Raw genomic sequence first — 23,432 nt, forward strand, 5'->3', positions numbered from 1 at the left:
AATCTCCCAGAATGTGCTTGATAACTGAAGAAAACCATGTTGTAGGTAGCACATTGTATATGTGTTAAGAAATTAACACAGTTAGCAATGACCATCAAGCCCTGGTTCTACATTAATAAAGCATCATAATGTGAAGAGTACACTGAATTTATTTAACCTCATAAATTATAACCATTTAACATATGTAAAAGTTTCATGTTTTTAAAGTGTTCTAAAGAGATTTATGTTTTAAACAAGTGTGTTGTTTGTGTGTGTGTGGAGGGTGTTCTTTAAAAGACATTTAATTTGTAGTAGAAAATAATATTGCCAAAACATGTATATGCTTGAATAACAATTTATCTTCTTCAAGACTTTTTTTTTGGTATAAAATACATAGTTAGGAGTAAATGCCCAAATGATGGGTCTATGTGGTTGGAATTCAAAATTAGATCTGCTATCAAACTTGTCCTAATGGTGTCTTGAGTCACCTTGAATGACCTTGAATGGGTAGAGAGGCACATCAGGTCCTCCCACAGTGCTTTTGAAGGTGAGTTTCCTTGCTGGGTGGAAGCCTGAGGTTAATGGTCAGGGCAGCCATTCAGACTGACAGACCCCTGGACTTCTGTGGCTTCAGAAACAGGAACAGGGATGTGGTTGACTTGTATATTCTTCAGACAGCCAAAAAATGATTTCCACACTGGGAGTTTCAGTGTCTGCAAACTGGCTGAAAGAGAAAAGCAAGATGGAGTCAGTGGATAGTTCAGAGTGTCAGACGAATGCACCCTGAGTTTTGCAAGAGAATCTTATTAGAAAAAGCTGAAGGGACCCCTGGTCTCATCCCACCCAGACATTTCCCCCTCTTTAAGCTGACGTCTGACTCTGCACCTGCTGCGATACATTGGCAGTGAGGCTACTCAAATTCTTCAGAGGAGATTCCACAGCCCCAATCAATAGATAATAACTCTGAACTCTGCTGCTTTTTATGGGTCATGAAAGGCCTATAAAATTAACAACCAGACTATGTGGAAGGCCATAAAACTATAAAGAATGAAAAGGCTCTTTCCAGGCAAAATTCCAGCCTTGAACTCGATTCCCTCCCTGCCCACCTGATCCTCCCATTCTGTCCCCAGAAAGCCTCATGATTTAGCAGTAAAACTAAATGCTCAGGGAAGAGAGACATGTTTTTTCAGCCCCTTTCCTATTTCTTTGCTTATATCAGGTTTCTGGGTTAATGTAACCTCTTAAGAGAGGCTTATAAATTATAGGCTTGGTCAAGGGGATGCAGCAGTAATGTCACCTGGACTGCCCTGAAATATGCCCCTATTGTTAGTACATGCTAGAGTTCGGAGCCTCACCATCTCCACCAGCCAGCCAAAGCCTGCCCTGTTAATTACCCATCTGCTGGGCATGATATATATTGGGTTAAGAAGAGAATGTTAAGAGCTGACATGGGGTAATGTGGGTGTAGAAGAAATCAGAGCCAGAGTTACCTGGGACACCTCCAATGTGGAGCGTCTCTTGGGAGCTGTCAGGCAGTAAGGTAAGCTGTCCGGCTGTGTAGCTGTTGTCTGTGTCCAGTTCTAGGTGCAAGATGTGTTGTTTGATGGTGACTGGAAAGGAAAGAAAAAATGGTTGGGTCTGTCACATGAGAGCCCTTCCCACTGCTTAACACCTACATGATTGTGTCACCATGGGCTTGATTTTAAATTCATCCCCATAGGACCCCTGGGGCCACTGTGTGTAGGCCTTCTGTCAGGTTTGGGATAAATTCAACTAACTTCTTAATACCAGGCAACGTTAATTCTTAAGATGAATCTACATGGAAGACATTATCACTCCCAGATATGAGACTGTGACTCTCTATGACCTGAGTAGAAGGCCTGGTTTAGAGATCTGGAATTCAAACCCTGGTCCCCTGTCTCCAGAAGTCAGGTTTACTTCATTGCTTTCTACTGATCTCAGCTACTTTTTACGAAGGCACTGATTTCTGAAAACTGACACCAAAGATAGCTACACAATTTTGACTCTTGATACCAAATTCCTCCCATGTTGACAATCTGAGCGAATTGCAATATAGTTAGCTTTCCGAGTAGTCAGGAAAACCTCACCTTTCACAAAAGGCATTCTAGCCAATTCAGGTTTACATATCTCTGAACGCATATCCACAGGTTATTAATGAAATAACAGATTCTATTTGAGAGGATCGGGCTGCTCTTTACCTTTGGTTTGTCTAAGTAGTTTGCATTAACATTAAATGATTGTTTAAAAAAATAATACTACAAGGAGCTTTAATAATATAATAGTAAAAGCAGCACACTCTGCATTAGACAAGTAGGCCAAGTACTTTACACACATTTTCCCATTTCATGTTCACAACCCAGGAGGCATGCACCATTTTTATCTCAATCTTACAGTGAGGAAACTGAATATAAAGAGCACTTAAGTAGCTTATCTTCCTCAAGGTCACCTAGGGTAAAGGATAGGCCTGAGATTGAACTGACTTCAGAGTCTCAATCTGAACCACAATGTTAGATTACCTTGAAAAAAAAATTAAGACTGTTATGGAGAGCTGGAGGCAGCAGCCTTGAACTATTTTAACACAGTTGGGGTTGAGAATGGACATGTTAACCTCAGTGGGTGGACCTCGGTCATGTACTATGGATGAATGGACTGAAGCTACCTTTGAGCTATTCAATTCAGAAGTAAACAGAGTGTTTTAATACATGAACAATAGGCTTTTGGATGACATACCTGCCACTGAGTGCCACTGTCCATCACAAAGAGACTGCTTTGGTGTGACTGATGTCAAGGTCCCACCTGCTTCGCTGGCCATAGAGGCAGTGACCTGGAACACACATGCATGTTGCTATTTCCTTCCAAAAGATAGATGAGTCAACTTTCCCCTGCCCTCTTTCCCTTCCCTTCCCTTCCCTAAGCCTGGCCATGCAGACAGCCCTACAAGTGTGTTGAATGGTGGTTCCCAATTCCTGTACCTGGTGATGGGGTCAAAGGCTCCTGGAAATCCCTCTGCTGCATCCCTCCCAGGCAAGCAAGCTGCAAATCCTACCCAGCTCGACCTTGCTGGCAATGGTGATGAGCTGTTTGTTCTCTCCCAATCCAAACCCTATCCCCATCAACCCTACTCAAAGGTTACTGATGAACACTAACCATCCTCCTTAACAGTTAACACGTGACAGTGAATCTGTTGAGAAGATCATGGGAAATTGGAAGGCAAAAATGCTGGTGGAGTCCTATCCTCTGCTGCAAGGGCCAGATAATAATAATAACCCCATGAACGCATTACAGCTAGAGAGTCTCATCTGAGACATAAAACAAGCCAACAGTTTGCTTTTGTGCTGGGCATATATATGTTTGGCATCAGGCACTCAAAATGTCTTGTGCAGAATCCCACCTTCCCAGTCAGCGGTCCTTCAAGATCTTTCAAGGGTTGAATTAAAGTGAATGAAATGAGAGGACTAGAGTATGTGTCGTTGTAAATAATTCACATTTAATTTGCCTTTAGTTAAATGCAGCCATCTATTCACAGGCAGCTCTTGAGGTCAACAATGTCACTGATGGCATGAAGGTCATTGGGTCTTGATTTTGTTTTCTTGAGATTATTTCCTATCCACAAACTCCCGCTGGACACCTTCTCCAACCCTTCCTCTGAAAATCAAGCCTTGTTTCATCTACCCAAAGATGGGTAATTGCTTGTTCCTTTGGGCAACTGGAGATCTATTCAGTCTCAATGCTAAATTGTTCCAGGGGCTGGAGATGTGGCTCAGTGGTAAAGTACTTGCTTAGCATGTAAAAAACTTGCTTAGTGGTTCAATCTGCAGCACTAAACACACACACACACACACACACACACACACACACACACACACACTGATCTAGGAGTTTGGTCCATTTTATTCTCTTCTGGCACTTTTCCCACAAAGCTGTGGAAGAACAGAGATGAAAGAAAATGGCATAGCAGCACTCTTTGACTTGAAGATTATGAAAGGCTTCCTGGAAGAATATTTTCAAGAGACTTCTCTGAGAAGGAAGGAGGCTTGCTGGGTGGTTGAGAAATAAATGCCTTTCTCTAAAGAGCCTCCCAAGCAAGGAGATACCCCAAAGCTTGCAGAAGGGGAATCCAAAAGCGTTAAATCCAACTGGGAGTGATGAGGGGAGAGACAGCAAAAACATAAACTGAGGAAGGAATCCATGAAAACCCAAAGGATAGCCAGAGTGGGATCCAGAGACCAGCTTGGTTGTGGGGAGCAGAGGACTGGAATTGTGTAGAAAATAAAATTGGATGCAGAACAGATTCCATGGGCAGAGGACCATGGGCACAGGTGTCCCATGGTGTAGACAGCCGGTAGGAGGACATCCCCTGTTGATTCAGGGCCTACACTTCTGAATAAAAGTAGAAATGTGATGAGGGTGAAGAGAAAAAGGGAAAATAGACATTTATGGGGTACATGGCAACCCCAGGAAATAAGAATTATTGTCCACATTTTATAGATGCTGCAAGTGAGCTGAAGAGCTTAAGCAACTTCCCCAGGGCCCTACGACTAAGTGGTGTATCTGGAATTTAGCCCAACTTGTTAGAGTTTTCCCAGTTTTGAAAATAAAGATGAGATAACATGATGACGAATTCCTTGGTAATGGAAAATAGTAAGGCAGCCTCAAAGCCAGGTCTTTTAAATATAAGATCTCTTAAATATAAGCTCCACCTTCTCCCATAACTTCACCTACCATGATCTCCAGAAATGAAATCTGGTTGCCATCGACCCTTCCCATATTATCAAACTGCCACCTACCTTTCCTGCCTCCATATAAACACTTAAGTGCTGTCCTGGCTGACTTCCGATGTGGATTAGGATTCCAGTAAGACTTCTGGGGCGGATGCTGAAAACAAGCTTAAATTCTGGCCCCAACAACACAGAATTAGCTTTAAAAAAAAATAACAGTTAAAACATCATAATTAAAGAATAAAAATGGTTCTCAAGACTTGAACTCTACTAAACTGCTTCTTACCTAGGATGATGTGACCTCCTCCTTGGGAGAAATAAATGCCTTTCTCTAAAGAGCCTCCCAAGCAAGGAGACACCCCAAAGCTCGCGGAAGGGGAATCCAAGGGTGTTAAATCCAACTGAAAGTTCCTCAGGCATCCCACAAAGCTGTTTTGGGGGAGGCTCTGCAACCAAGCAGAAAAGAAAGAATTCATTATTACAACTCTCAGAAATGCAGGGGTGGCCAACGTGAAGGGCACTTCCGTCTGAAAAAGTCAGGTGGGCCTTCCTGTGCCATTTGGCTTCCTGCCCACAGTATCAAGAAAAACCTGCACACCACATGTGTGGTGTGTGGTCCGAGTTTGAAGGTGTCACCAAACCAAGCAGGGTGTGTAGGAGGGAGAGGCAGTGAAGGCTTCCAGCTTGTGCTGGAAGAAGAAGGAGGAGGAGGATCCACCTGACCCTGGTCCATCCAGACTGAGCCACAACAGGGGGAAATTTCCACCCCACCGTTCAACAGAGCTCCTCGACTCTTTGTAGGTATAAAACCACTTCTTTGGGTTTATGAGCCAATGTGCTAGCTTAATGCAGGGCAGCTGATTGAAAAACGAGGCCAGAATGTTCCAAAAATAATAAAGTGCAAAACAGCTACACCGTTAGGTTCAGTGTCCTTCTGACAAATCACGAATGCTGGAGTTAAAATAAGACGCCGTGTGCATCATCAGTGGGCTGGTGGGGAACTCCTTGCCTGCCTGAAGCTGGCCTGGAACTGGGGCTCCTCACCTGGGCCCACAGATGGGCTTTTTAGGATTTGTAACCTCTGGTACCAGATGTTCTCATTTTTCTGGGGAGAAGGACCATAAGGATTAGGAAAATTCTCAAAATATTCATAAAATTCTAAAAAAAGTTTAAGAATCATTGAATAAAATCACTTACCTCCCTTCTACAATAAATGCTTTTAGAACCCTGGAGTCTAGACATAAGAGAGGTGATATTAGAGATGCATGTGGTACCAGTGACAACTGTAAGCTGCTGATTGGCCTCCTCGTGAAGTTTTTAGTTTCTTTTTTTTTTTTATAAAGTTGTTAGTTTCTTAAGATTTGTTATGTTGTCACGTGACAATGGAACACCTGTGTCTGAGACCAAGTGCAGACTCCCCAGGATGGGCTGTAACCTGCCACTGAATCCCTAAGGACTGAGTACAGTTCTGGTGTTCAGAAGCACCGCTCTTGGAAAGATACTGAAGAGGACTAAAACAAAGGTTTATACCCTCAGGTTGTAGGAGGGTCACAAAATAAACCTTCCCTATAAAAATATTTTCAATGGGTGCCACATTTGCCCAAATGTTGGGAAGCCAGGTGTGATTAAGAGAAGGTGACTTTAAGAGAATCTATTCAGGTCAAAAGAATGCCCAAATTTTGGCCTTGAATAACTACTCATTCCTGTGATTTCTCTGAGAGACAAATATATACAAAGGTTAGAAAACAGTAAACATTAGTATTCAGGATCCTCTTTAGCACTGAATATGTTACATATTACAGATTATATTGTATACATATATTGCATTGCAATATACATGTTTTATATTATGATATACATGTAAAAGTTACTGAATGTAATAAATTAAGATAATGCTTTCTTGGTTGTTGGGGTTCTGGCCTGTACCTAAGCCCTGGCCAAAATGCAAGTGGGCAGGCTGTACCCTGTGGAGACACCTTGGCTTTGGCTAGGTCAGCCTGAGCTCTAGTGTCCAAGCTGATAAAGACCTAATAGGATATTAGATATTATGTCCCTTTCCAAGTTCACGTTTGAACTTGGCCCCTCCCAGTCTCACCAAAAGCAAACACACCACAAGGTGCCATAGGCTCTTAAGGAAAGGAGTAAAAGTTACATTTAGGTGGAAAATAGTTCCTAGGCCTGAGTTATTGACCATTTTACTTAACTCTGTAGGAGAAAAAGGAACTCTGGGAGAAGAGAAGGATGCACCAGGCCTTCCCAGGTATCACAGGTGCAATTTGCCCTCTGGCCAGGAGGGAGGAGAGAGGCATGGGGAGGGCATGCCCACAACTGGCCCTGGGCTGAGAGAGCCTTAGAATCCGAGAAACCCAGAGGAGAGCCTCTCTTCCCTGCAGACACAGGGAGTCCTGACTGTCCTCAGTCAGCATTCCCAAGTTGGGTTTTTTAGATAGTCTGTTATTTCAAACACTGAACAGCATTCGAGTAAATGTTGAGTCAGTTAAATTTTTCTGGAATTTCCCTTTTTGTGTGTGCAAGCAGGCTCTCTACCATGAGCTACACCTCTGCCCTCTTCCTTTGGCAATGCTCCTTTTAGCCCACTGGTGAGGACAAGGGACACATTTCAGCGTTGTGCTAATATATCTTAAACAGCCCTTGATCACTTGGCAAGCTCCTATTTCTCCCAATGAAGAGGGTATAGACCATTATATCCAGTTAGACTTTTCCAATTCTGTTTTATTTTGCATATCTGTTTTTATGGCTACCTACTCTTTATGGCAAAAGATACTGGGTTTCCATTTCTGAGAGAGAGAGAAAGACCCCATTAAAAACACATTAAAATTCAATAACAAATTACGAGAGAGCAAACCATGAAGTAAATCCTTTGCCTAAGTTCAGCAAGGACAGTGAAGGTGGCACAAATTAGCCTGGAATACATTATCTTAATTCAAAATCTCTTTAGGTCCACGACCTTAAACCTGTTTTCCTAGAAGCTGAGACTCATGTGTATATAGCCACACCAAAGTTCCATATTCAATTTCTTGGGGTCTGTGTCTCAACCTGCACCTTAAAAAGCAAAGCTTCAGTGTGGGGAGGAGTGGGCACCTTCCCTTTGGTTGTGAATATTAGATATAAAAAGTCATTTTTGAAATTCTTAAATATCTCATGTAATCATAATGGTTCTGATACACAGTGAATTATTTTAAATTTACAGTTACCTTTGGCTTCCCTGATGGAGATGATCCCAGGTAAATCTGTTCCCTGGTGCCAACAGTGAAATTTCCAGGCAAACTCCCCTCTTGGGCCCTCAGCCCATCTACAACCAAGCGCCCCTTTCCACCATCTTGCCCAAATGCCACCTTTGGAGGAAAGAGAATAAATGAATCAAATCTTTACCTCTGACAATTGATGCGGTATTTTATTACTGGTTACAGGAAATTTTTTAAAAAAGTTTTTCTAACTTTCAGCTAGCTTTTAAAAATCAGATGTTTTTTTCCTGTTTATGATCATCACCATGGTTTTGTGAGAATATATTAGAAGTTGAATACACTGAGCTAAAAAGGTGAGCTAAATAATACTCAAAAATGAGATTTGGAAACTTAAACAAAAGATGAACAACCAAAGGCATAAAAACCAACAAATATCTTTGCAACCAAGAGAAGGAGCAGTTTGATAGAGCTGAGGAGTGGAAGTCACCACCACCCCCTTAGGCAGGGCTCCAGAGCAAGTGAAAACCACTTTTCTTCTGCTAAGAGGGGCAAGTGTTTTCAACTCTTTGCTACAAGTCATGGATTCTGCATCTCACGGCTCTGAGACTTTCATTAACACCCCTCTACCCTCTGTAGACACACCTGGTACAGTGTGTGATTGGACACTGCCTGCAAGGTACTTACAATAGAGCTCCTGGTCTTCTCTGGCCCTAAACAGCTACCTCTCTGGCCACATCCACCTCCTCTCTAGCTTCTCCATCTCAGGAAATGACTTGCTGTTGACCCAGCTGCTGGCCCAGATCCTCCCCTCATGCAATCCCCCAACCAGCCCTCTTGCTCTGCCTTCAGAACATATGCAGACCCCACCTCTTTCCACCTCCACCTCAGCCTCTCTAGGCAAAGGCAATCACATCCATCTGGCCCCCACTTCTACTCTTACCCTCCTGTAGTTTCTTCAACTAAACAGAGGTTTTTTTAACAAAAACAAAACATAAATCTATTCAAGTAATTATGCTTCTTCACTAGCTTTAGTCTCTTCAAAAATGTCAGAGACCCTTGGAATAAAATCCAAAGTCCTTAATTTGGTTTTCAAGACTTAAATGATGGGGCCTTGCCTCCTTCTCCAACCCTACTGCTTTGTGATTTGCTCACTGAGCTAACTTCCAACTCAAGGCCTTCCTATTTGCTGTTCCCTCTGCTGTTTCCCATAATTCCATATGAAGACCACTCCCTGCTGGAGGCCTTTCCTGTCTACCTGACCTGAGATATAAGATAGCCCCCCACCCTGCCTTGTCATTTCCCAACCTTGCTTTGGTATTTTCTCAAGACACCAGTTTCTGACATGAAGTTGAGGATATTTTTGTTTACATGCTCCAAGAGAGCAGCTCATGAAACATTTGTGGAATCACCATGTGAAAGTCATTCACTTGACTCAAGTCAGGTCACTTGAGTTTTCTGAGTACCAGTTTCCTTATTAGGAAAAAAAATAAAAAGTTCCCTTATGCATTTCTACTGTATCTTTTTGACATCTGGGATGCCTTTGAGCCAAAACTGGGATTCTAGGGTGTGGATCTTCTCTTTTAAAAAAATTCTTCTTCTTTGGAAGGAAGGTGGGAGATGTAGATCTGCATAACTGTGCTATGGGGAAGGCAGTTCCAGGACCAGAAAGAGGTCTAGCAGCCTGGAAGTTGGCCCTGGAGGACAGCAATGGACCAGGAAGCAGGGGTGGAAGCAGGCCAGGGGAGTGATGCAGCCCAGGATGGTGTGGCAGGGACTGAAGAACAGTGGGTCAAGTGCACCCTGGCACATAGGGTGTCACACACACAAGACACTTGCAGCAGTCTCCAGTCCAAAGAGGCAGATGCTCAGGGCCTCCAACCACACTAGCTCTCCCTATGCCTATGCCTTAGTGCCTGAGAAGAATGTTGGGATTTATGTTTTTGGCTACTTGCATGGTGAATTGCACAACTAGAGGTTCAGTGGAATGTCCCTTATCTAAAATGCTTGTTACAGATTTCAGATTTTTTTTTTCAGATTTTGGAATAGGCACATAACATAATGAGATATCTTGGGAATGGGACCCAACTCTAAACACAAAATTTGTTTATGTTCCATATGTACCTTATACCTATACCCTGAAATTTGATACAATTACTTTTAGTGTGGCTGTGTTTTGATTGTGATCCATCACAAGAGATGAGGTGTGGAATTTTCCATTTTCCAAGTTGGTGTTTTAAAAGTCTAGGATTCTGACACATTCTGGATTTGGGGGCATGCTCGACCTGCAGTAGTGCAGCCCCAGCTCTTACCGTGTGCCACTTCCCGTCATTGTATTTCTCTTTGCTCTTGAGCCTCAGTTTTTTCCCTTCTGCTCCCAATGCAAAGACCAGGCGTCCTTTTGATAGGTAAAGAGCCATGAAGGAGTTCCTGGTGCCCGTGTAAAACACCAGCCCTTTGGCGGACATTGTCTGCATGTCCACAGCAAACTGAGATCTATGGGAAAAGAGCAACAGGCAATGAAGAAAAACAGAGGTTTTTAATATTTCTCAGCTTCTCTGATCTGGGAAAGTGGGTGGGAAGCAAGCACTGATACTCCCATTTGTGAGTGAGGTGCCATGTATGAGACCCTGGGTTTGATTCCCAGGGCTGCTACAACAACAACAACAACAACAACAACAACAACAACAACAAAAGTGAGATACACACTAACTGAACTGTCTCTCTGGGAACTTTCAGAAGACATTCTAATCCAACTATGAATAGTTTTTTTTGGTACAAGTTCTTTACCACTTTGGGGGAATAATGAGGCACTTCTGTGGCAAATTTAGCTGATGGTATAAATCCTAGCATGTGGCAAGAAAGAACACGCCTGAACTTCAAAGAATATATATATATATTAAGAAAATTAGGGTAAAATTTACATAATATAAAATGAACAATCTTAACCACTTTAAGCATATTGTTCAGTAGTGTTAAGAATATTCATAATGATATACAGTCAATTTCCAGAATGCTTTTTCATCTTCCAAAACTGAAAATGTCCACCCATTCAACAATTGTCCCCTGTTTGCCTCTCTACCTAGCCTTGGCAAGCAACGTTCTACTTTCCTGTCTCAGTGTATTTGATTGCTCTAGGTCCCCCAGTTAAATGCAATCACACAGTACTTCTCTCTGTGTGACTGGCCTAAGGAACCTAAACTCTTTAAACCCAATGAACATGCATCCTATTTTGTGTATATTCATGGGAAGTGTAGGAGGAACAGGGGACAGCTTGATGACAAGGATGTGATTCAAACATTAGATAAGCATTTGTTTCTGTAAGATATATTGAACAAAAAGGCACAGAGGTACAAAGTCACCTTCTCTTCCCACCCCACACTTTTCTGACCCTTATTGCTCACCCATGATGGAAACGGAATCAGGCAAATACCATGGAGTCAAAGCAGAGTCAAAAGTTAATGCTTATTTGCATGAGGGTTCCTTATTATTGCCTATCTGGCTAAGCAAGTTTTATTTTCTATGAAAACTCACAACTGTCTCTCTATCCAACAATATTTAATGAGTATGTAGCATGTATAAGGATTATGCTGGGCTCTAGGAATGCAGTCATGGATGTTCCATTCCTTGAGTTGTTTATGGTACATGGTACACTGAGAGGGGTTCATAAAAGTACAGCATGATAAATGTGATGAAGGCATGGGTATCATCACCTGTTGTTATGGCTTAGATGTGGGTGACCCCCCAAAACTCATGTGTGAGACAGTGCAAGAATGTTCAGAGGTGAAATGATTAGATTATGAGAGCTGTAACCTCATCAGCGGATTAATCCAGTGGTATGGTGGTAAATGTAGAGAGACAGGGTGTGACTGGAGAAAGTAGGTCACTGAGGGTGTGACTTTGGGGTTTATATTTTCTCCCTAGTGAGTACAGCATTTTCTGCTTCCCCACTATCATGTCCTGAGCTGCCTTTCTTGGCCAAGCTCTTCCACCATGATGCTCTGCCTCACCCTGGGCCCAGAGCTATGGTGTCAGCCATCCATCATCTGAACCTCATAAGCCAAAATAAACTTTTCCTTCTCTAAATAGTTCTTGTCAGTTATTTTGGTCACAGCAATGAAAAGCAAACTAAAACACTCATTCACTGTGGTTAACGTCTAGGTACACAGGGCAGAAACGAGGTTGGTTCTGCTCACAGCTGCTTCCCCAGAGCCTAGTAAACAGTAGGCACTTAATAAAAACTAAATTGGGTTAAATAGTAAATGGAAAATCTGGAGGCAGATCTTGAAAGTGGAAGGAAAAAGTACACTATTAGTTCTCTTTGCTTTTTAATACTGCGAGGCTCAGATGCACATTTATTCTTCAGATTATCAAGTTTCCTAGAGGGCAACATTCTTCAAAATGAAAAAGCAACCCATATTTGTTAAATTAAACCACCCAGATGGTAACACCGCTCAGTGTTTCTCCTGGTGTCTGTGTGCCAGTGCGGAGGGTTGGGGAATGAGGCTTGGCCAATTTGCCAATTTTAAGGAGGAGGCTGGAACTTGCTCCAGAATGTAAAGTACTTTGCATATGTGGGCTTGGTAATCAGACTTGACATTTGTTTCCTAGCACTGTTTTTTTAAAGCAATTTTCTTTCAGAAAAGACTAACTAACACTCCAAAAAGGCAGCAGTAGATCCAAATCCCAATCTATGATATTGTAGCTATGAATCCTCATGGCTGAAGGAAGGGAGGAGAATCTAAACAACATTTTATAATAATGGGACCGGTTTTAAAGGAGAATCAAAACACTGCCTGCCGGGATGAAAATCAGAATGAGAATAGCAGAATGTAATAAATCTTGTGACTCCCTGAAAATGTAATCCGACTGTTATAATATTTGAGACTAAAATAACTTAAAAATTCTATTTGCTAAAGATCTTCACTTTGCCTTTTAAAATGTTACCGTTTCCACTTAGGATGGGTAACTGAGTATTGGATGCAAAGGTACTGGGCTTGAATCAGAAGAAGCGGCTTGTAACTCATCCCACTAAATGTGCTAAGGGAGAAGATGCAGGGGACGGGAGCTGCAGGGGACGGGAGCTACAGAGGACAGAGCTGGTGGAGAAGCCACAGTGGATGGCTGGGAAAGTACGTGCAGCTACTGTTTCTTTGAGAGAGATGGATGTCACTGAGGTCATTTTGACCAAGAGGGCAGGGCAGTGGGGCATCCCAACTGAGAAGTCACCAGGGGAGAGGTAAACTGAGAGATAAACCCCACTCCCTCTGTTTTAGTCTTTCACTTGCACAGATTTGGTAAATGAGGGATCCTTAGACTTTTCCTGAAGCAACTGAAGATCTGGAGCCACCTGCACAGGCTCTCCCGGTAAGAACACCGGCATTGCAAGGCCTGTCGGGCCTTCACACCCAGCTGCCTGTGAGCAACGCCCATGAATGGGGTTCATGGTTCACTGAAAGGGGTTCCCAGGGCCTGCTTCATTCCAGGCCATTACCTGCTCCTTGCTGCAAGGAAAGCAGCATCAGCCCCATTTAACTGATGAGAAAACTGAGGTCCAGAGATACACATGTGAGCCAGACATGGAGAGAAAGCTTACACTTAGAAAAGTTAGACTTTATGGTGGCCACAAAGATGTGCTCCCTTCGTGAGAACTGCTGTGGGGCAGTGTGCTGGTAGCCCCCAGCTGTCACACCCTAGGATCTGCAGCAGCACACAGGCTGTTTTCAGCCAAGGACTGAGTGAGGTCATATACTAGAGCAGGCCTCTTAGGCATGACACTGAGCCCTTCTCAGGGGTGGTCTGTCCTTGGGGGGCCCATGGCTGACTTCTCAGAACTGCACTATTGTATGAGGTCCTTCTACTCAACCCTCCTCCCTGTACCTCTTCCTTCGAAAATGTCTTTAGGACCCTCCAGCTACAGGTTGTCCCCTCACCTGCCTGCATCTGTCCCCTCCTGGTCATCTTTCACAAGCTTTCCCACAATAAAACTCTTGTCCACCTAACCCCATCTTGGCATTCTGACTCAGAGGAATGGAGCTGGCCAGTGTGTGGCCAAGCAGGGATTGCAAGCCACAAGTTCAATCCCAGGTCTTTCTGACCCCTGGACAATGCTCCCTCTGTAGAATACTCTTGAAGAAATGGTTGACACTCTTTTCTTTATGTCTCCTTCAAATCACCTGAAAATGACAAACCTTGTTTTTCTACTTTGTACTGACATGATTCATATCTCTCCTCCTCCTCCTCCAAAACGATGCAACTTGTTAGCATAGAAAGTCTAGATGCATTCTCTAAAAATGATCTCTCTGGCACCGAGACTACCTAAAAGAATGATTTTCCTTTCACTACAGAATGCAAGGGAAGAAAGGTGATTTGTCATTGAAATAAATAGCAGCTTTGGAAAAAAATATCAGCCTTATTTTTAGAACACTGTCAATTCTAAACCGGAGCTGAGCTGATTGTTTCAGGCCCTGAGCAGCACACTGTCACATTTGCAATCCAGCTGTGAGGAAGAGCACATGGAAGGCAATCACGCTCCCTGTCCTGTGTAGGCTAGCACCTCTCTTTACAAAACTGGTAGGGCCACCTTCATCAGTGACAGGTGCACGGTGTCATACAGCTAGACTTCCCTGGGGTAAAATTGCAGTTGGGTTCTGAGTTGGCACTGGAGCAGGAAAATTCAAAGATACCTGGGTTTCAGCAACTCTTGGGGAAGCTTGAATAGCAAGTGACTGGAAGGACTGTCCCCAAACTGGAGGGCTCCTTGATTGGTCTTGGTCTTGAGAGGTAGTGGGCAAGACTTCACATCTTTCCACACCTCCATGCTCCTCGGGGATGCCACTGGTGTGTCTTGCAACAGCTGCATGGGAGAGGAGCAAAAAATTAGGGCAGCTAGTTATCAGGGGAAAGAGGGAAGAAGCTAATCTTGCCAAGTGCCTTGTTCAGTTTTCACTCTATTCTAAGGAATGGATTCAATGAAAAAGTCGAAGAGGCAGCAAATAATCCCATGGGATGGAATTTCCCACTGAGAAACCTTCTGTGAGCCTCTGAGTGACAGGAGGAGACAGAATGGAGAGTCAGCATGCATTCTCAGCTCCTTAACCCCACCACAGCCAGATCCGCCCATCGGTGTCCAAGGGAGGCCTCCAAGAAGGAGGAAGAGCTCATTCTTTGGGGAGACAAAGTTGTAGAGAATCTAAACACCCCCCCTTTTTTTAAAGAGAAAGAAAGAGAGAGAGAGAGAGAGAGAGAGAGAGAGAATTTTTTAATATTTATTTTTTAGTTTTTGGTGGACATAACATCTTTATTTTATTTTTATGTGGTGCTAAGGATCGGACCCAGTGCCCTACACATGCCAGAGGAGCGTGCTTCTGCTTGAGCCACATCCCCAGCCCCAAACACCCCCCTTTTTAAAAAACACTCCCCCCCATTTTTTGGCTTTGTCTTTAGGGAGGATGCACATTACTCCCATCCTCTACAGTTCTGGCCACTTTGCAGAAAGCTGCTGGACCTGGGAACCCCAGGTATCCAGGGCCCCTCTGAGTGACAGGAGGAGACAGAATGGACTATCAGAAGAACCATGGTGTCCCCTGAGACAGCAGCACAAGGCCTCCATGGATCCATAAGCCTGCCAACCCCTTCTTCACCATTCACTTGGGCTTTTGCAGCAGGACAGGTGAAAGGACTGAGAGAAGACACAGAAGGGCAGGGGGACCACATCCTGGCCTCATTTTCATCAGAGGTGACCCATGTGTAAGTCTGTCCTGTGTTTCTTCAGCAGTCACAGAATCATCAAGATCAGTTTTGATAAATCCTCTTTGTCCTTCAGGGAACCCAGGCTCAAAATCTTGGTCATCATGAACACCTGCCTCCTTTGCCTCTTTCGTGCACTGTCTTCACATCTTACTCTGCCTCTCTGTGACACATTTTTGTCTCCACTTTTCCTTTTCATTTCTAGTGCCTCTGCCCTTAAAGTCAGCCCTGACGCTCTTGCCAGGACTATTGCAGTAGCTTGCCAATTTGACCCCTTGTCTTTAGAATTTTCCTACATCAAATCATCCCCAAACCTGCTGCCAGTTTAACAATCTTTACTTTTTAAAGTAGCTTAAAACACTTCTTTCAATGGCTTTGCATTGACTCTTGAAGAACATTCAAGGGACATACTAAGCTTCCCTGATCAGATGCTAGTGTGTGATTCCAGTTATCTCTCTCCAGTTTCCTTTCTCCATTAAATTTCCCACTGTTCACCAAGCTTTTCCAGCCTGGAGAGGCCTGAAAAGCATATTATTGGAGATTTTGACTCTACTATTTACTGACTGTGTATTCTGGGGCAAGATTTTTTTTAAGCATTTCTGAACTCAATTTCCTGGCCCATGAAGTTGGTGTTTTATTTTGCCCTCAGAGGGCTGTGGTGCAAGCTGAAAGAGACAACATGAAGCCTTGAGAGCATCACAGAGGATGCTTGCAAAGTGTCTGGTACATGTGAGTGCCGCCCACATCCTGCCTCCCAACTTTGGGCTTCAGCTCATGCTGCACAAATATTCATGAATCTAAACACAACTCATGCTCCACATATCTCCAGCTCCTGGGTCACATCCTCCAGAAAGATCCCCCTGATTTCTATAACAGGAAAATTCCTGTTGCGCCACTCCTATAGCATGTCACATCCCTCTCATTTAGGTTCCTCTTATCATACACAGTAATAATAACTAATGTGTATTGCATGCTACAGGGAAGGCACTTTTCTAAGGGTTTTGTATTTATTTTCTCATTTAATTGTCACGCCAACCTCATGAGATATTCTCACTATTTGTCTTCATTTACAATGGGACAAAGAGAGCCATAGAGAGGTTACACAATTCAAGGTCACACACCTAGTCAGTGGAAAGGCCCCATGCAAACTCAGGAAGTCTGACTCCAAGGTCTATGACATAACTATTAATTTATGTTGCATTTGCTCTGCTATTGGAAGCAGAACGATCTTCTTCTATCTACCCTAGAGCTTGCCTGGAGCAGAGAGAAAATTAAATAATGTATTCACTGGTATCTCCCATGGCAATAGCCCCAGTTCCACCCAGAGACACTGATGGTTCCCACCAGCCCCCCAATCCACCTGGATGTCCTGAAGACACCTGTCACTCAATATAAACAAACTATCCCTCCCCTCCTTCTCTCCAAATACTTATCCTCCTGTCTCTGTGGCTCTCAGTGGCATCTCCATCTACCCAACAATTCAGATTGGCTGACAAGGAATTCTCCTGTCTTTCCCTGGTCTCTCAAATCCAATTATTATCTCATTTCAATATATTATATCTTCTAAATAGCTTTGGAATCCATCTCCTTTCCAGTCCTACCATCACTATGCTAATTTTGTATCTCAGTAGCTATCAGCCTTACAATAAAAAAAAAAAATGAATACATGACTTAACTTCTGAGAAGGCAATTCTAAAACTATTCTTCTCACAGCAGTAAAATGACAACCCTTTGGAATTTAAGAAATGCATTTCTTCTTAATAGCAGGAAACACTTCTTCTTATGTATTATCTGTTCTCATGTCCCCGAATTATTGTAGAGCAAGGAAATATTGGTAGATGAGCAGCGTGTGGTTGACATCAAGTGAAAAGTGTGTTGAACAAGGGCAGATTGCTCTCAAGACAGCATGGGCTCCTGGGTTGGAATTGTATCTCCACATTCTACCTGGGGGAATATGGGCCAACAATTGCTCGCCTGTCTAAAACACAGCATCCTTTTCTGTAAGATGTGCCTATTAATAGTACTTACCACAAAAGGTTAAGGATTTAGTATGAAAGTGTACTTGGAGTGCTATTGTAATGCCTGAAGATAGATCAGAGGTATTTGGGGTTAACTGTGACCTCAGGCCTGGGGAGGTCACACTGCTGACCTCAGGCAGGGCGAGGAATTCCTTAAATCCTGACCTGTGTTCAATTCATGACCATATTTTCATTCCTCTACACCAAGAATGGCATTTCCTTTCAATCTTTCTCAGCACTGCACATTAGAATTACCTGAGGAGTTTATAAACTTATGATTTGCTGGCCCAGTCAAAGGGCCTCTGACTTAATTGGGTCAGATGTAGCCTGAACATTGGGGTTTTAAAGTTCCTTGGGTGTTTCTAACATGCAGTTGATAATGCATATTATTGGCTTCAGCGAGGCCTGGGTGCATGTGTATACCTTACCTCAGGAATTGCACTAGGGCAGAGGTAATATCTGAGGGCAAGAGAAGTGGTGTGGACCTTATGTTCTAAAGAAAATCATTGGACTGCTATAGACTCAGCTCAAGTGTCAAAAGAGCATGACATCAGCTACAGAAAAAAAAAAAGAAACTCAAATTCAAGTTCTGTTAGCAGCTATGCAGTTAGTTTTAGGGGCAATCATCTATATTGGACAGGGGAGCTGCTGCCCCTTCAGATGACTATTAGTATTCCTTTCAAGCTTTTTGTTTGTTTGTTATGTTTCCGTTGAAGCCCTCCAGAGAAAACCACAAGGAACTGGTTTAAACCAGCCAAGGCCTCACAGGCCCTCTTCCAGGTAACCTAGAGTGAACATTGTTCATTATAATCTCAATATAATGTTAAAACCTCCACCCAGGGGATGAGTGTTCCTATCAGTCATTTTTGAACATGTGACATATGAAGATGCATGACTTCCAACTGAGCATGCTCAGAAGTGCACCTGCCTCTGCATGTGATTAGAGTCTTTCCAGTACAAGCCCTTTGTTTTCTTTGTTGGTGCAGAGGCACTGCTTTGAGAATGAACCCCAGTGTGCTCTCTGTACTTGTGACAGGCTGGCTGTCCTTATCAGTTTCACACCGAGAAAAGATCACCCACCTCAGGATAAAAACACTGCTGATAACAACCCTCAGGTGTAAGTAATCAACCTCTCTGCCCTCTTCTATCTCCAGGCTTTGCATTTATCAAGGGCGAACCCGTTGCCTTTGGTTATATTTCTATTTGTTCTCTGACTGCAAACAATGCCAAATTTTTATCAAGAAACAAAATAAAGGCTAAAAATAAAACCCGCTTTGTCATTTGGTGCAATTCAGCCATCAGTGGCTACCAGTGCTGCTTCATGGAGCCACTGCCCAACATGGACCCAGTGACTGCTCATCCCCTGGCCCACTCTCTCCCACCAGGCAGGCGGAGGAGCATCCTATGGGGAGAAGTCAAACTCAGGGTGAGGCTTTGACACTTACCTGGTTGATATTAAAAGTCTTGGCCTTGTTAAACCTCGTGGAACCTTTGAGCAACATTAGAAAAGGTGGTTTGTTTAAACTGCAGCCTCCCAGGGACACGTCTCTCTTGGTAGATTTACTGGCCAAATCCAGGACTTCAGGACTCTCGGATAACCTGGAAGGAGGGCAGAAGTGAAAGCTGCTGTCAAACTGTCACTCATGGAGGAAGACCCACTGGTCCAGAGAGTGCCTCATAAAAATAGCATTCTCGCTACCTAGGTCAACTTCCATCACCTGCCTGTATGTCACATCCACAGGCCAGCAGAAGGGCTCAAGAAACTTTTATTACTTGGACTTGTGGCAGGGCTAGAATACTAGTTCTTTCTTGGGAATTCGTGTCATAGAGAGAAATGTGAAAATCAAATATGCAGAGAGGGAAAAGATGGGCACCGGCTGATACAAAATGAGGGCAAACACCAGCAAACCTCTGAGTTTATGGAAGGATGCATCTGACTATGTTCGAGTAGGAGAGTATCACAGCAGATCTGCTTTATCCCATGTTTGCTGCCTGAGACTTATGACAGCCGAAAGACTAACCCCCTTCCTGTCTTCTCCATCACTCCCACTTCCTGTTCAAGGAAGATGTTACGTCAAACAGATGGAGATTGAGAGCTCTGAGCCTGATCCTAGCCAAGGAGGTTGGTGCCTGGTGAGTGGTGGGAGGGGAGGTAGTACCATCATGGCAGCCTACAAGTTCCAGTCCAAGATGCATGGCCAACACCAGGAGGACTTCTCTCTGCCTTGGAGAGGATTTTGCCTTTTATCTAAATCCAATTATTAAAAATTTCAGGAAACAGTTAAATGCTAGCATGCATAGAAGCACTAAGCTCTATTCTTTCTACTAAAAGTCATGTTCAACGCCGTGGTGGTTTCATTTCCTATTACCACACTGGTCCATGCAATTCCTTGGCTTGAAAACCATGGTGAACTGATTATATCTAATTACTCCATCTTGATTAAAATGAAATAAAACTTCAGGGTGAATATTTTTTCAGGACCATAATCTGAAAGCTAATTTTAGTTAGACCTTTTCCAAGGTTATATGCCAAAGCTGCCCTTCTAAAGGGAGGCTGAAGTCAGGAGCTTTTTAGTGGGTTGGCTTGTTCATGGACGTCTCTTGCCAAAGAGGGTACTTTGGGAGTCTGCGGAGTGAGAGGCTGGTACAGCATGTTGATCGATCTGACTTTGCTAACTGGATCAATGAGATACCCTTCACACAGGCAGGCTGTCTTCAGAAGTTACACATGGAGAAAAGATCACCCACCTCTGGATAAAAACATTATTGATACAACCCTCGAAATAACTCCCACCCAGGCGGAGAGATTGCTGAGAAGCTGAAAAGCCTGGTAGCCTTTGGTTTCTTCTCAGAGGCTGGTCATCAATGAGAAGTCGAAGGCTAGAAGAGGAGGAAAGCAAAACAAATATAAGAACAACTAGGGAAAAAAAAAAACACCACTCTGCCATCTTGGTCAAGTTGCTGTTTTAACCTAGACTCAATCACTATTACTTAAAAGAACTAGCCAGACTTTTTAAAGAACATTAAATTTTTTTCATATCTATATTTTTCACATTACATTTTTAATTAGACATTGTACATATAGAGAAAGTGCACATAACATAAATGTTCAACTCAATAGATTTCTGAGACATGAATACACCAATATAACGGCACCCAAAAAAAGAAACAAAATAGATTTTGTGTTCCTTTTTTTTCTCTCCAGCTTCCCTCCTTCTCCAAGAATAATCAGTATCCTGAATTTTGACATGATAAATTAATTTGGCCTATTTTTTGGACTTCATGTAAATAAAATCACAGGGGATGAACTCTTTGATGTGTGACTTCTTTTGCTCAACATTAGGTTCATTCATGTCATTAGATATAGTTCTAGATCTTTCTTTTTATTGCTGTATAGTATTTCATTTTAAATGCGCCACAGTTAATTTATCTATCTGACTATTGATCTATTTTGTGAATGAGGAAATTGATATGGAACAAGGAAGGAGGCCAAGACTTATTAGTCAAATCACATTTGTATTAAGAATAAATATTTTGCAAAAAGGCACCAGAAAATTTAATGAAACTAAATAAAGTAGAACTCTCAGCACTTTTAGTAGAAATATCATCCCACTCACCCTGCTCGGTCACTTATTACAGATACATAATGCAGTAAGCCATCCATATATATCTCTGGAGATTTAAAAATTGGGCCGTTGCTGTCCCTGGTACTCAATTCAATGTGACCATCTTCCAGAGTGACCTGAAGGTTACTTGTCTGAAATCATTATAGAAGAAAGCAATTAATTTGTATTCAAGGAATATGAACGAATAAATACTGAATTTATGACTCAAGCCATGTGCAAAACAGTTAGGATGTTTTGACCCAGATGTTTTGACACAGTCATTTAAATCTAAAGATTACTTTTTGAATATTTTGACTCCATGTTTATGAATATAAAGATCTTAAGCAAATTAATTCAACTCTGATGAATTCGTCAAAATCATTTTGTTTTGGACTTATTACATTCACCAAACCAATTTGATTTCTCTATCAGTTATACAAAATAGTTACATCATTTCTAAATTTTTCTATTTTTACTTTTATTTGCTGAAGTTATTTCCATCAATTCTTTTCTGAATGTTTTTCATAGCAAAGAGTTGATTTGTCAATTTTTAAAATAGGAAATAAGCTAATTATTGATCATTAAGTTCAACAATATTTCTTTCTCAGGTTGATCCATTCTACTCTGACTCTTTGGAGGTATGAAATACAATGAGCCATTTTATAGTAACATTGAAACTTCTTTAATCAATGGTAAGTGATACAGTAATTTCCAAGAATGATTTTTCCTCCATAAACATTATAAAAATGTTTTCTTTTCTTTGGTTATTATGAATTTTTTATTATCTGGTCATTATTTCTAGGAAGCAAAAATTCCCATGACAAATTCTTCAGTTGAAAATTTTTGGCAAGATGATTTCTGTCTTTTGGTCAGTTATTAAATAAAAAAAAATGTGCAATTTCAGCAGCTGTCATTCCAATTTTATTCATATTATATTCTACCAAGTATAAATTTTCATGGGACTCAGCAAGATGTGATTCTTCAGTGAGCTTTCAGTCTGTTTTTCCCCCGCTTAAGGCAGGGGGACCAGGGATTGAACCCGGAATGCTTAACCACTGAACCACATCCCCAGCTCTTTTCATGTTTTGTTTTGAGACCGAGTCTCATTAAGTTGCTTAGGGCCTTGTAAAGTTGCTGAGGCTGGCTTTGAACTTGTGATCCTCTTGCCTCAGTCTCCCAAACTGCTGGGATTACAGGCATGTTCTCCTGCACCCTGCTGTGCTGCCTTTTTTTTTTTTCAGTTGGCAGTACTCATTTTGAATTGGTTCAAAGAATGCTACTTTCTATGTATTTCTTAGTTAACCCATTACAGAATTGAAGGCAATGTCCCTAAGATATTTCTAAGATTCCTCTATTATCCAGGATTAATGTAATCATTCACTAACTCTATTCTTCCACCTGCTTTTGACCATTTTCTGTATTGTGTACTAGGTGCTCCTACACATGGCAGAGGAAGCAAGTATTAGTTGTCAAAAGAGCTAGGCCAAGACCTCCTGCTTTGATGGAAGTCACCCCGTACTGTCAAATGTTGGCACATGCTTTTATATATATATATATATATATATATATATATATATATAGAGAGAGAGAGAGAGAGAGAGAGAGAGAGAGAGAGAGAAAGAGAGAGAGAGAGAGAGAGAGAGAGAGAGAGAGAGAGAGAGAAAGAGAGAGAGAGAGAGAGCAAGTTACCAAGAGAGGAGTGGTATTCCTAATACTAGGTAGCCTCAGAGTCAGTCCACTACCTCCCACCTTCTCAACAGATGCTAGATATATATTATATTATACTGGACAATCCTAAAGAAACAAATCAAGAATGACAGTATTCTATTTAAAAATTCCACTCATTCTGCAAGTGAATTTTGTGGAGTCTGTGAGTGTTGACTCGCAGACTCCTACACCCACATGGCCACCCCAGCAAAATCCTCTTGAGCTGCAGAGGGCACCTCCTAGCTGAAGAGAATTTCTAAGGCTCTGTTGTACATGGGGAGGGAGCAAAGGACCCTCTTTTCCTCCATCTCTGGATATAAATAGGGTTCAACCAGTTGCTGCAAAGAAAGGTCCCTAAAGAGCTAGCCTTTGTGTAATAAAAAAGTAATGAGATAAATCTGGATTTTTTTTTAAACTTAGATTTAAAATTTA

At 42.3% G+C, this 23,432-nt stretch overlaps 1 protein-coding gene across 6 annotated transcripts in view; it reads right to left on the minus strand.

Moving 5' to 3' along the window:
• Positions 1–266: 266 nt before the first annotated feature.
• Positions 267–23,432, minus strand: part of Lama3 (laminin subunit alpha 3) — a 230,644-nt gene continuing 207,478 nt past the window's right edge. For all 6 annotated transcript variants that reach the window (XM_026388028.2, XM_026388027.2, XM_026388026.2 and 3 more), the window contains 11 exons: positions 21,306–21,445; positions 20,437–20,568; positions 19,134–19,287; positions 14,608–14,777; positions 10,234–10,417; positions 7,934–8,074; positions 5,005–5,164; positions 4,788–4,918; positions 2,731–2,824; positions 1,470–1,589; positions 267–703 (listed from right to left, as the gene is read on the minus strand). In XM_026388028.2, coding sequence (XP_026243813.2) covers positions 558–703; positions 1,470–1,589; positions 2,731–2,824; positions 4,788–4,918; positions 5,005–5,164; positions 7,934–8,074; positions 10,234–10,417; positions 14,608–14,777; positions 19,134–19,287; positions 20,437–20,568; positions 21,306–21,445 — 1,572 coding nt within the window. In that variant the 3' untranslated portion in view covers positions 267–557. The remainder of the gene's footprint in view (positions 704–1,469; positions 1,590–2,730; positions 2,825–4,787; positions 4,919–5,004; positions 5,165–7,933; positions 8,075–10,233; positions 10,418–14,607; positions 14,778–19,133; positions 19,288–20,436; positions 20,569–21,305; positions 21,446–23,432) is intronic.

This window comes from Urocitellus parryii, chromosome 13 (genome assembly GCF_045843805.1).
Source record: "Urocitellus parryii isolate mUroPar1 chromosome 13, mUroPar1.hap1, whole genome shotgun sequence".
NCBI lineage: Eukaryota > Metazoa > Chordata > Mammalia > Rodentia > Sciuridae > Urocitellus > Urocitellus parryii.